Source organism: Nerophis ophidion, linkage group LG10 (assembly GCF_033978795.1).
Source record: "Nerophis ophidion isolate RoL-2023_Sa linkage group LG10, RoL_Noph_v1.0, whole genome shotgun sequence".
NCBI lineage: Eukaryota > Metazoa > Chordata > Actinopteri > Syngnathiformes > Syngnathidae > Nerophis > Nerophis ophidion.
Genome location: NC_084620.1, coordinates 17,910,775 through 17,924,475, shown reverse-complemented (window position 1 = coordinate 17,924,475; position 13,701 = coordinate 17,910,775). Strand labels below are relative to the sequence as shown.

Sequence of the window (13,701 nt, the reverse complement as noted above, 5' to 3'; positions counted from 1 at the left end):
GCCTTCAAAAAGCGAAAAAAAAGGTCCCCTTTAAGGAAACCCATGTTGAGACTTGAACTCAAGGTGCTTTCTGTGGGCTTCAGGGTGGGCCTCCCTGCCTGTACTTCAAAAAGACGGACTGAAGTGATTCATCATGCCTTATTATCCTGTGTAAACCACATCAGTGTGTACAATGTAAAGAGTAATAGGCTTCAATTAAGACACGCTTCCTAAAGTTTAGCAAGCCTGGAAAATGGGCTTTCATCTCACTTATAACCTGAATTCAAAAGTGAGGAAAGACACATCAAGCGTCAGTGTCAAGACAAGACGATGGACTCTTTTACTTTAATTGTGAGACGAGTACTGCTATGTATCCCAAATTCATTAGATGAAGTGGGGGTCGGCGAGAGCGAGAGGGAGCAAAAATAGCTTGATGTGCGATTAGACCCAAGCTGGGACCTTCAGCTGTTTCAGTCGGTGGAATTCACTCTGTGCATGTGTGAGAGTGCGTCTGTGTGTGTGTGTGCGTGCGTGCGTGCGTGCGTGCGTGTGTGTGTGTGTGGGTTCTACTACTTACAAAAGTAAGCACAACCTTCACATGAGGTGGTATAGCTCGGTTGGTAGAGCGGCCGTGCCAGCAACTTGAGGGTTGCAGGTTCGATCCCCGCTTCCGCCATCTTAGTCACTGCCGTTGTGTCCTTGGGCAAGACACTTTACCCACCTGCTCCCAGCGCCACCCACACTGGTTTAAAATGTAACTTAGATATTGGGTTTCACTATGTAAAGCGCTTTGAGTCACTAGAGAAAAAGCGCTATATAAATATAGTTCACATTTCAGCTGCCATTTTAGTGTACTTCCAAGGGGCAATACTACGCAAAATAAACTTGGATATAGTTTAGGGTGGTTAGATAGTGGTTAACATGTTGGTCACTGCAGGATAGAAAATGGATGGCTGGATACTTTAGAGTAGTCAGTGTACAGCAGTACATACAGTCTCGATCAAATGTTTACGTACACTTGTAGAGAACTTAACGTCATGGCTGTCTTGAGTTTCCAATCATTCCTACAACTCTTATTTTTTTATGATAGAGTGATTGGAGCACATACTTGTTCACAAAAAACATTCATGAAGTTTGGTTCTTTTATGACTTTATTGTGGGTCTACTGAAAATGTGACCAAATCAGCTGGGTCAAAAGTATACATACAGCAATGTTAATATTTGGTTACATGTCCCCTGGCAAGTTTCACTGCAATAAGGCGCTTTTGGTAATCATCCACAAGCTTCTTGCAAGCTTCTGGTTGAATTTTTGACTACTCCTCTTGACAAAATTGGTGCAGTTCAGCTAAATTTGTTGGTTTTCTGAAATTGACTTGTTTCTTCAGCATTGTCCACACGTTTAAATGAGGACTTTGAGGAGGCCATTCTAAAACCTTCTTTCTAGCCTGATTTAGTCATTCCTTTACCACTTTTCTTTACACCCAACTGCGCCCAAGACCCAACCTCCGGGCTGATGATTTTAGGTTGTCCTGAAGAATTTGGAGGTAATCCTCCTTTTTCATGGTCCCATTTAAAGCACCACTTCCATTGGCAGCAAAACAAGCCCAGATCATAATACTACCACAACCATGCTTGACGGTAAACATGGTGTTCTTGGGATTAAAGGCCTCACCTTTTCTCTTCCAAGCATATTGCTGGGTATTGTGGCCAAACAGCTTAATTTTTGTTTCATCTGACCACAAAACTTTCCTCCAGAAGGTCTTATCTTTGTCCATGTGATGTCAGATGAAACAAAAATTTAGCTTTTTGGCCCCAATATGTTTGTAGGAGAAAAGGTGAAGCTTTTGATCCCAGGAACCCCATCCCCACCGTCAAGCATGGTGGTGGTAGTATTATGCTCTGGGCCTGTTTTGCAGTCAGTGGAACTAGTGCTTTAAATTGGACAATGAATCTTGTATTATGCTCTGATTTAGAACCATTAAGTCCTCCTTTGTCCAGGGACTTACTTCCTGAGTTTGTAAACAACTACAAAAAAAACAGATTTATATTTTTAACAGTGAAAAATAGCAATCTAACCGCTGTGGTATCGACTTGAACTCTACTTGGTATTGTTACTGTTATATGTATCGATCCACCCACCTTTGTTTACATTAAGGAGCTCTTGCTAGTGGCTATCATCAACCAAATTTATATGATATATATTGTATAATGTCTACATCACACAACTCTGTCGCATGCTATATAATAATGGCTCTGTATTGACTAATTTTCAGTACATTTTTACAACTATACAAGCTCTACAATGACTGACTACTCATATGATTAGACTAGTAGATTTAAGTTTGCTCTCTATAGTATTGTCCCTTGGAAATACTGTGTATAACAATAGATAATTAATTGGAACTAACTAACTAACCCTAATTATTTAATAGATATCAAAATATATTATAAATATGTGCTAACATGCCGAGTATACTTACCTTTGTAGAACAATGCATACAGCAAAATGTATATATAAAAGTTGGTATGTCTCTATGCGGGGCCAAAGTGCATCAACAGCAGTCATGACAGTCCATGAACACGCAGCAAGCTACATGCCTTCCTGTCTCACGTATTGTTCCACAAACCCAGCCAAACTCAACTTTAGCTTGGCAACATCTGCTGAGCTCTTCTTCTTTTTCTTACACAAAATACTATCCATTACTAAATTATATAAGCCCATCCTCATCTTGGTGTAAAGGAGTATAAGGGCCGCCAAGATGTCTATGGCACAAGGCCAGACTAAACAAGACCATGAAAATAAAATAGACCATATTCACTTATGGACACATAGCAGAGCTGCCAAACACACGCGCGCACACACACACACACACACACACACACACACACGCACACACACACACACGCACACACACACACACATACACACAGCAAACATCGATATGCACAACAGCTGCTTTCAACACGGTAAGAAGTCTGCAGCAATGTGTGGAAAATATGTCCGTTTGCTCTGAACTTACAGTCTTTTCAGGGCCGGCAATCCCAGGAAAGCGCCTGGTTCTATTCGGCTGATCAGGTTATTGCGCAGGTCGCTGCAAAAGACACAAAAATTACTTACATATAAGGACTACAGGACAAGACCTACCCACGTCTGCCAGCATATCCATAACACAGAGCATATCCATTTTTCAACTATATTTTTGGTAGAACTTTGGTGGTAAAATAAATAATGTTTTCCAAATCAATGACTAATCAAGAAATTAATGCTGATTACAATATCAATCAAAAATAATCATGATGATTATTTTTGCCATAATCGCCCAGACCGAGCCAGTACTCATCTTTACAGCAGAGTGCAGTGTATTTACTCCTGAGATCAAAGCACACAAATACCCACAAGGACTACAAGTAAATAACTACAAACATGTCTGCTAGCACGGTTCTGTTTATTTTATTTAGCACAGCAAAACATATGAGAAAAAAACTACAAACGTGTCACCCGCCAAGTTTCTGTGCATTTGACTTTTTGAGGGTTAGTATTAATCACAGCATGGTTGGAGTCATGAATCTTTCCTGGACTTTTCTCTTGGACACATCCTGTGTGAAGGAAAATCGAGCCTGTTTTCCTCCAAAGCTACTCAGGAATTAGCATGAGGCGTTTGGCTATTGCTCAGTCCATGTAAAATAACGGTGCATTATGGGTAAAAAAGCATTATGAGTAAAAAAGTGAGAGAAAAATAACTGATCGTTTCCTTGTCTCTCCTGGTTAGATAGAAGCGTGGGAAAATGAGGGGAAAAAGTTGATAGACTTTTTTATTCTATTAAACTTGATGGAAGTTGAAAGACCTTTCAGGGATTGTATTGCCTCGGACCTCATTATAATGACAATGAAGCACCACTGGATAATGGCGAATGGGAGAGACGGGGGTGGTTTTGTGGCCTACGGGCCACAAATGAGGCTTATGGAGGTAAACTTGCCTCTGGATTCAAGCGACAGTTAACAACCACATCGTCTAGCCATTCAGAGACAAAAAGCACATAAAAAAGCCAAGGAGGGCTTGGTGAGACACGCTTTAAGCATACACACTTCTATTCATCTTCAAAGCTTCTGCACTTACGGCAGCCCATTAAGCAACATTTTTGACTAAAGTTTCTGAAACTACTGGAGGTTCAGGGCTCTCCTGTCATACCAAGGATTTTTGACTTGTTTAAATATATTGCCTGTGTTTTAATGTATGGCTGTTTAATGTCCAAATGAGTCCTTTAGAGCAGTGGTCCCAAACCTTTTTGTATCCACGGCCTGTCAACGCTTAATAATTTGTCCTGCGGCCCGGGTGGGGGGGATGGGGGCGACGGGGCGGGAGGGGGGTTTGGATGAGTCCTTTTTTTTATTATTTCTCTCATGAAAAAGGGACGTTTTTGTCATGAAAAAGGGAGGTTTTTGTGGTCAGTGCACTAATTGTAAGTGTATATTGTGTTTTTTATGTTGATTTAATAAAAATAAAAATATATATATATTTTTTTTTTTTACTTTTTTTTTTTTTAATAAAAATTTATAAAAAATTCTTCTGCGGCCCGGTGGTTGGGCACCACTGCTTTAGAGGGGTCAAATACAACCAAAACTCCTCAAATAATCTGCAACTCCACGACAAAGCGCTATATAAATATAATTCACTTCACTTCACACATAGCTTTAATTCCCTATTGATGCAGTCATGCTAATAGTCTGGTTATTCTTTCTGCAAGGAAGCAATTCCATAAGGCATAAATCACGAGTCTGGAAACCTTCGTGAGTTTGAGAGGCGGTTGGGGGAAACACAGGCAATGACATTAAAAAAACAGTTGTGTGGCAAAAACATGCAAAAGAAAATAAGATACTTACAGTTTTTCTAATGTAGTCATTCCAACAAATGAACCATCCTTGAGTTCTTGAATTTTGTTGTTGTTGAGAATTCTGTAATGGCAGTAAAACAATATTAAGGAAACATAAGCAAAAGAAAACAATATACATTTGTTTCACCATAATGTGTTCAAACTCCTGATATAAAAAAAAGTCCCCTAAAAACTTGAGGTTGGAGTGTGGCCGTTGACTGTACTGTATCTGTACCCACAACTGTCGGCCATTTAGGAGTCATTGCCGGGGCGTTGGGTAGGAAATCATTGGGAGTTTTCTGAATAATAAGAAAGGAGGTAAAGGGTACGGACATGATAGTAACGTAATCCATCCATCCATCCATTTTCTACCATGTGTCCCTCTCAGGGTCGCTGGGGTGCTGAAGGCTATCCCTGCTTTCGGGCGGAAAACGGAGTACACCCTGGACAAGTCTCCACCTCATCGCAGGGCCAACACAAATATGCTATTTATTTATATTTTATTGCGTAAATAACAACGATGAGCACAGCACCAAAATAAAAGTGCAAAAAAAATTATTACGGTTTGTTTTTCCAGATAAGAGATGCACTTTTAGCGTTCTATGTATTGTCAACAAACATCAAAGCAACGTCGTCTTCAATGCCATTGTGGATAACTTTGGATAGTGTCTTTTAACTTTAATCCAAAATGACACGACACTCAATAGTATAGAAGCAAATTAACAAAAACATATTTTAAGTAGCTGTTATTTCAATTTATCTTCTTGACTCCGTATTACCATGAGTAAGTAGTCTGTGAAGTTTGTTCATCATCCTCAGTGAGAAAGCTTGTTAACTTAGTTTTAAAACTGCAAGAAGTGGTCGCGAGAGCCCATCTTTAATACCAGTGTGGCGTAGTTTAAAATATGACCATATCTTTTTTCAATAAATATATGGCACATCTAGGTAGTGCACCATGGCGCCACACCTTCAACCTATATCCACGAGAAAAGTCGCATTCATGGTGAATTCGAAGCGTTGCATGAGGTGGCGTTGCGTGCGTACGTACGTACATTGATTGAAGTAGTGCATTTTTAAAATATTATAATATTTTTGGATTAATGCAAATTTGGGGTTTCTGGTATATGGAGACTTTTAGTCAGAATTTTTAAAGAGAAGTAGTAACCTATTTAATATCTTATCTTACAGTCAAAACTGGACTTATTTTTGCAAGAATTGAAAAAATATATATATTTATTAGAAAAAGGGTAGTAAAAAAGAGGGTTCTTATTTGGGCTGCAGTTATCCAACATTTATGTAATCGAGTTATCAATTGATCAGTTTGTTTGATTAATTGGATAAATCACACTTTATACCCTTAATGCATATTTTCGGAAAAATTGTTCAAATTAACCATTTTGCTTGCCATAATCTTTACTTTTTTGTTCTAATAAATGTACATAATCAACATTAAAATTGCACTTTTGACATGTATGCGTTTATAAAAATACAATGTGAATAAAGACTAAAAAAACTCTCCGCTGTTTGCCGCCACACAGATCACGGCATCAACAAATTATTGTTCTCATGTGCTTTCTCGTGCGGAAACTATGTTTGCGTATTTTAAGTTCCGTGAACTTCACGATGCCCGGATTTTATAATTTTTTATTAATTACGCTCAATAAACAAGTAATCAAATCAGTAGTAACAGCAAAGTAGTAGCAAAGGAACCTTCAAAGGTACTTTTCCAAAATTGTGTCCTAAAAAAAGAGGGGTTGATCACAGCTGGGCGATATATTGAATATACTCGATATATTGTGGGTTTGTCTCTGTGGGATGTAGAAAATGTCTATTTTGTGAGTATTCACGTATACGTTCTCACGCAGTTGCTTTTAGCTGCAGACATTACACTACAGGCTTGTCTCTCTTTCTCACAGAGAGATAAAACAAGCGCACTTTGTTACATACATAACATACTGTCGTGCGTGCAATGTCATACGCCCTCGCCGAGCAGAGAGGTAGCGGAATGGGTAAAGTTAGCAGTGGCAGGTGGTGCAAGCGGAGCGGTGCGAGTGGTAATACGAGAGAGAGAGAAGGTCTGAATCTGGTAAGAAATGGAAGAATAATTAATTCCCAAGAAAAACAGCATTGGTGGTGGTTTGGCTTCAAGCGGGAAGATGCGGCAAAAATGTTGTTAAAAAAAGTAGCAGCACTACTAATTTGTAGCATCATTTCAAAAGTCACCTGCTAGAGAATAAGGAGTGCTTGAAACTCCTCATGTCAACATCTCTGGCCGGTGCCACTACCACAGAAGCGGCCAGCACTGACCCAGTTGAGCCTGGTGTCTTCCATTTCCAGATGAACACCGTATGAAAAAAATAGTCAACAACAGAAGAAGATAACGTCCGCAGTAACCTATCACATAGCGAAGGACATACACAATGTGATTTCCTATTATGCAGCTATCTTTTTATTTTACAGTTTTTAAAATATCTTGTGCGACATCATGCACAAAAGTGCACTTAATTAGTTTTAAAATATTATAGTGGTGTTCTGTACAAAAAGTGCACTTTAATTTAGTGTTGCTTTGAAATGTCATCTTAGTTACATCATCCACAAAAGTTCACTTAATTAGTTTTAAAATATTGTAGTGGTGTCCTGTAGAAGTGCACTTTAATTTAGTGTTGTTATGATGTGTCATCTTAGTGACATCTTGCACAAAAGTGCACCAATAGCTTGTTTTAAAATGTCTTAGACAATCTTGCACTTTTTGTTTTGAAATGACATGAATGTTTGTGCCACTGCTTAATAACTGTTTAATAAATACAGTTTTGGTAAATTTGATTTAGTTGTGATTTTCCTCTCTGCATATTTTAATGCAGAATGAACAAGAATGGTTTAATGTAGACATAGAATCATCATAATGCCGTGATTGTATGCATCAAGTGTTCTTTCAAGGCTAAGGCAAAATATATCGTGTATTGAGACATGGCCTAAAAATATCGAGATATTAATAAAAGGCCATATTGCCCAACCCTAGGTTGATCCATACCATGAATTCCACTACAGAAACGTGATTTTGTTGAGCTGCCACAGCAAAATAAAAGCCGCTGCAGCTGTTGCTGTTCGTCGCAGACATGGAGCGACAAAAGTAGAGTCTCTAAACACGACGACAGTCTCTAATAACACCAGAATAAGATGCAAGACCTGTTGATTGTTGTTTTAAAAAAAAAAAAAGTCCTTCAAAGGATTGGACTAGTATATAGAAACTTGAAAATTCTGAAAGTACACTGTACAATTAGCAGCCAAAATTGAAAAATGGAGCAATACGACACAGTATAAAAAAAAACAACTAAAAGTTTATATGAATTAATGACATCTTTGATAATGAATCCCCAAGAGCAGCAACATTGGAAATACACTACTTTTCAAATGTTACTATACACATTAAGAATATTTGTAAAAAGTATTGGTCTCGGTCCAGATCGGTATCACCAATGCCAGCCTGAATTTTACTCTGTATCGGATTGGAAAGAAAATCACTGATATCGCACATCACTATTGATTAAATCTATTTTGGCTTGGAACACTCGAGACAAACGTGGCGTGCTTTAATACACCCGCCACAGAGGTTTTGTTTTCGCAAGGGTTTGTTTATTAGCAACATAACTAAAAAAATTAAGGACAGATTTAGAAAAAAAAAAACAATTCCTCTTCTCTACTACTACTTCCTGCTTCCTCTTTCTCTCCCCCTCTACGGCGCTACAAGCCCCCACATCGTGAACATGTGATGCGCATTGGATTCTGGGGAATGTAGTTTATACTCAGAACCGCTAAAGCAGAAATGCCAGGAAAAAAGTTTCCGTTTGATACCGTCACACGTCAAAAATAATGGTGATAATATTGTTTGAAGGCAATAATTTGTAGGTCTATTTATCGCAGAGGAAATGTGTTATTGTTCTACATAGACAGACGTGTCTACAACAGGAAATGATGTCACATAAACCGGAAGTGAAGCTGCAATCCCCGTTTTCCATCCATCCATTTTTTACCGCTTGTCCCTTATGGGGTCGCGGGGGGTGCTGGAGCCTATCTCAGCTGCATTTGGGCGGTAGGCAGGGTACACCCTGGACAAGTCGGCAATCCCCGTTTTCATTTCATCATTAAAGAGGAATTTCGCTTTTGTTGAATTTTTGCCTGGCACTTAAAATGTTTATGAGTGACAATTAAAAATAAATAAATACTTAAAAAATGGGCAAAAAAAAAAAAAAAATAATAAAAAAAAAAAAATATATATATATATATATATATATATATATATATATATATATATATACACACACACACACACACGTTTTACATTATAATCATCTAATCCAGTGGTCCCCAACCACCGGGCCGTGGGCCGATTAGTACCGGACCGCAGAATAATTTTTTATTAATTTTTATTTAAAAAAAAATATATATATATATTTTTTATTTTTTATTAAATCAACATAAAAAACACAATATACACTTACAATTAGTGCACCAACCACAAAAACGTCCCTTTTCATGACAAAAACGTCCCATTTTCATGACAAAGGAAAAAAAAAAAAAAAAGGTTGCCAACCACCGCTGTAGAGTGTTTTCATGCATATTTTGGACGTGCTATCGTGATGTAATCAATCCTGCATTGTTAGCATTAGCTAATATGCTGCACGTTCACGAGTGCCTGTGTAAGTATTATTAACTTACGATGGCATTCTTTCCGTATTGTTTCATTTCAGAAAATTCACCAAAACGTCACAGTGGAATTGTCGAGTCTGTTTTGCTGATTGGAGAGCTGGCTTCCGCAGTGAGCGGGTCCATGACGATGACTTCTGTTTTGTTTGATCAGTCGTTTTACTGCCGTGTTACAGGAACAGTTTGGAAAAAATTAAGGTATGTAAAACATTTACTAAATCTTTGGTACTGATATATATTTTAGGCTTACAGTTCTGTGCGGATAATCCAATGCCCTTTATTCCTTTTTTTGTATCAATATGTAAACATATTTATTTCTTCTAAAATTTGGTGGGTGCGGCATAAATACCGGTGTGCTCTATAGCCCGGAAATACGGTACAGGTTATTATGAATATGCATGTTACTCCATTACATACTTACTTGCTGTGTATACAAAACGTTGAGGAAGGTGTTTGGATGTTTTTAGAGCGAGTTTTGGCAGAAGAGAGCGACTCCCATAGACCACATAAATGTGCTTATCTTACATAAGGATTGTGACAGTTCCCTTTTAAGAAACACTCTTAAACCTTTCCAAATCAAAAAGAAAGAAGATAAACATATTTAAGCACTCAAATAATAGCTCCTAAGAAGTCACTTATTGTTTTTGTTTCTTCTGCTGAGAAAAGTATGTGTTTTATTGATTTAATTTTTTCAATGGGTCAAATATTTCAGTGCATAAGTACTTTTTGAGCACATTCAACAATACTGTGATCATTTTGGTCACAACAACCGTTACATGGATTGGTTATTTTATTACATAACACAGGAAAAACATGCACTCTCCAAAAAAACTTATAAAACAAAATAAAGAGGAGCACGGCAAATAGTATACTTAAAGAAAAAGCAAGGCCAGCAACACTCATTATATTTATAATTATAATACAAACTGCGCAGGTGCTACCAAACACAGACCGGTTTTGAAAATCCGTCATCCTTAAAACCAACAAGTGTATTTAAAAAAAATAAGTTTGTCTTGGAAAAAAAGAGGGGAACTTATATTTGGCTTTTTAATGTATGTTCTGCCCTGCTTAACACAGAAATGTGGACAGGACTTCTTAATCCTCCTACCTACCCCCTGGCAGCTTCAGAACGTCTGCAGCGAGACCAGCCGCTTCCTTGCCGTCTGACTTTGAATGTCTGCCTTGGGACTCCAGACAGCCTACAGGTGTCCTCCTTATCTAGATGCACAGATAAGTCCCCAGGGGCACATTCTGCCTCTTGATAGTGATATTTCACCCAGTTATCGAAAGAAAAACGGGACTCAGGGCCACAGCACAGACATTTATGAACTGCATCCCTGTCTCATCAATCCACAACTATGTGAGCAAATCCTTGCTTTTCTTCCTGTCAGTCAACCTCTGCAGGAGCCAAACCCAGCTGTGGTCATCTTACATCAAGGTGAACATGTCATGTCTTCCTGCAGGACTGGCAGCCGGTTGTATTTGGTAGCTAAACACATTGCGTCGTTCCCTCTCGGATTACTCAGGCATGTGGTATCATTCGGAAGGCCAGGAATGCATTTTTCCCCTCAGCGGATAGGCATTCAGAGCACCACCATTGTTCTTTATAGTCAGGTCGAATAAAATGCGACCGCAGGGAATTCCTGCTTAGGCCCTCTAATTATGATCGCTCCTCCCACCAGTTACAATTGATGACCACCAGAGGTGGGTAGTAACGCGCTACATTTACTCCGTTACATCTACTTGAGTAACTTTTGGGATTAATTGTACTTCTAAGAATAGTTTTTATGCAACATAATTTTACTTTTACTTGAGTATATTTATAGAGAAGAAACGCTACTTTTACTCCGCTCCATTTATCTACATTCAGCTCGCTCCTCGTTACTTTTTTTTAGTCGATCGATTAATGTTTGTTTTGGTTTTTCAAAGTAGGATCTACGCATGCCTGCGTTTCACCAATCACATGCACTCACTGGTGACGGACCAATCAAACAGAGCCAGGCGATCACATGACTTTCACACGTTTTTCAACCCCAATAAGTTGAAAAACTTATTGGGGTGTTACCAATTAGTGGTCAATTGTACGGAATATGTACTGTACTGTGCAATCTACTAATAAAAGTTTCAATCAAAAAATTTAGAGTGAAAAGGAAAAAAGACACTCTTTATTTCAACTGTACTTCCCGTCAAAAGCCTAAAGACTGATCGCACAGTTCCTGTCTTCACAATAAAACTGCCGCTCCATCGCGCCTGCGCTAACAAAATAAGAGAATCCGAAAGCCAGTGCAAACAAGCTAGCAAGCTACGGAGTTTGCCGCCAATGTATTTCTTGTAAAGTGTATAAAAACGAATATGGAAGCTGGACAAATAAGATGCCAAAAACCAACGACTTTCGTGTGGTATTGGACAGAAAGGAGGAACTTTTTTTTCTCCATTTGAAAACGTGGACGTTATCAGCACTACTGTCTAATTCCAATCAATGCAAGTCACCAGAATCAGGTAATACACCAACTTATATTCTTGTCTTCATGAAAGATAGGAATCTTCATGTTAAACATGCATGTATATTCATTAAAACACCTTTAACATGCGAACAAAAACGGCAAAATAAATAAATTTAAATGATATACTGTATATATGATATGTGTGTGTATGTATATGTATATATGAGGTAGATAACCCCGACTTGGTCATTTATTAAGTAATTGAATAACGTTGAAAAACTTATTGGGGTGTTACCATTTAGTGGTCAATTGTACGCAATATGTACTGTACTGTGCAATCTACTAATACAAGTTTCAATCAATCAATCAATCAATCAATCAATCAATCAATCAATCAATGCCTACTGAACCTATGGTGCTGTTAAGTTATTGTGGCTCAATGTGCCTTAATTTTTAATATATATTATTGTTTTAGTTGCTTAAGAGATATTCCTGGCTCTGAATTTGCTCGTTGCTATTTTTATGTTTTTGTGCATTATTTGTTGCCGTAATCATTAAACAAACAGGTTACTCATCAGTAACTCAGTACTTGAGTAGTTTTTTCACAACATACTTTTTACTTTTACTCAATTAAATATTTGGGTGACTACTCCTTACTTTTACTTGATTAATAAATCTCTAAAGTAACAGTACTCTTACTTGAGTACAATTTCTGGCTACTCTACCCACCTCTGATGACCACCGCGTGGTGCTGTACGATACATATGATATAAAAAATGTCAAGTGTACAACGTAAATCTCTAATGTTAATATCCTAATTTTAAAATCTGGGCTGCGACTATCTATTATACAAATGTTGACTACCGTATTTTTCGGATTATAAATCGCTCTGGAGTATACGTCGCACCGGCTGAAAATGCATAATAAAGAAGGAAAAAAAACATATATACGTCGCACTGGAGTGAGTATCAGTCGCATTTTGGGGGGAAATTTATTTGATAAAATCCAACACCAAGAATAGACATTTGAAAGGCAATTTAAAATAAATAAAGAATACTGAACAACAGGCTGAATAAGTGTACGTTATATGACGCATAAATACCAACTGAGAAGGTGCCTGGTATGTTAACGAAACATATTATCATAAGAGTCATTCAAATAAATATAACATATAGAACATGCGATACGTTTACCAAACAATCAGTCACTCCTAATCGATAAATCCGATGAAATCTTCTTCCTCGATGTCGCTTCTAAACAACTCTGCCAACTCAAAAGGTATGCGCCGCTTCCTCTTGTCATTTTCTGCTGCATATTTCACTACGTCCAGCTTGTAATCTGTAGTACATGATTTCCCTTTCGGTGCCATTTTTGTTCAGCCCTTCTCAGTTTTTTACAAGTTACAGCCAACGATGAAATGATCCGTTTTAACAGCCACGGCAGTAGCATATAGCATATAGCAGTTAGCATTCCATGACCCACAATGCACTTCAGCCATGACCCTCCCCCGCCGAATTCTTATTGGCTGACGCGTGTGTGAAGATTACTGACATTTTCTTCGTCTCTTCCGCGAATGAGATAAATTATATTATTTGATATTTTACGGTAATGTGTTAATAATTTCACACATAAGTCGCTCCGGAGTATATGTCACACCTCCAGGCCAAACTATGAAAAACACTGCGACTTATAGTCTGAAAAA

General features: G+C 38.1%; 1 protein-coding gene across 1 annotated transcript in view; it reads right to left on the bottom strand.

The window, feature by feature from the left end:
- Positions 1 to 13,701, bottom strand: part of adgra3 (adhesion G protein-coupled receptor A3) — a 45,116-nt gene that overhangs the window by 20,521 nt on the left and 10,894 nt on the right. The window contains exons 2-3 of the mRNA XM_061912732.1: positions 4,862 to 4,933; positions 3,000 to 3,071 (exon numbers count right to left, since the gene is read on the bottom strand). Coding sequence (XP_061768716.1) covers positions 3,000 to 3,071; positions 4,862 to 4,933 — 144 coding nt within the window. The remainder of the gene's footprint in view (positions 1 to 2,999; positions 3,072 to 4,861; positions 4,934 to 13,701) is intronic.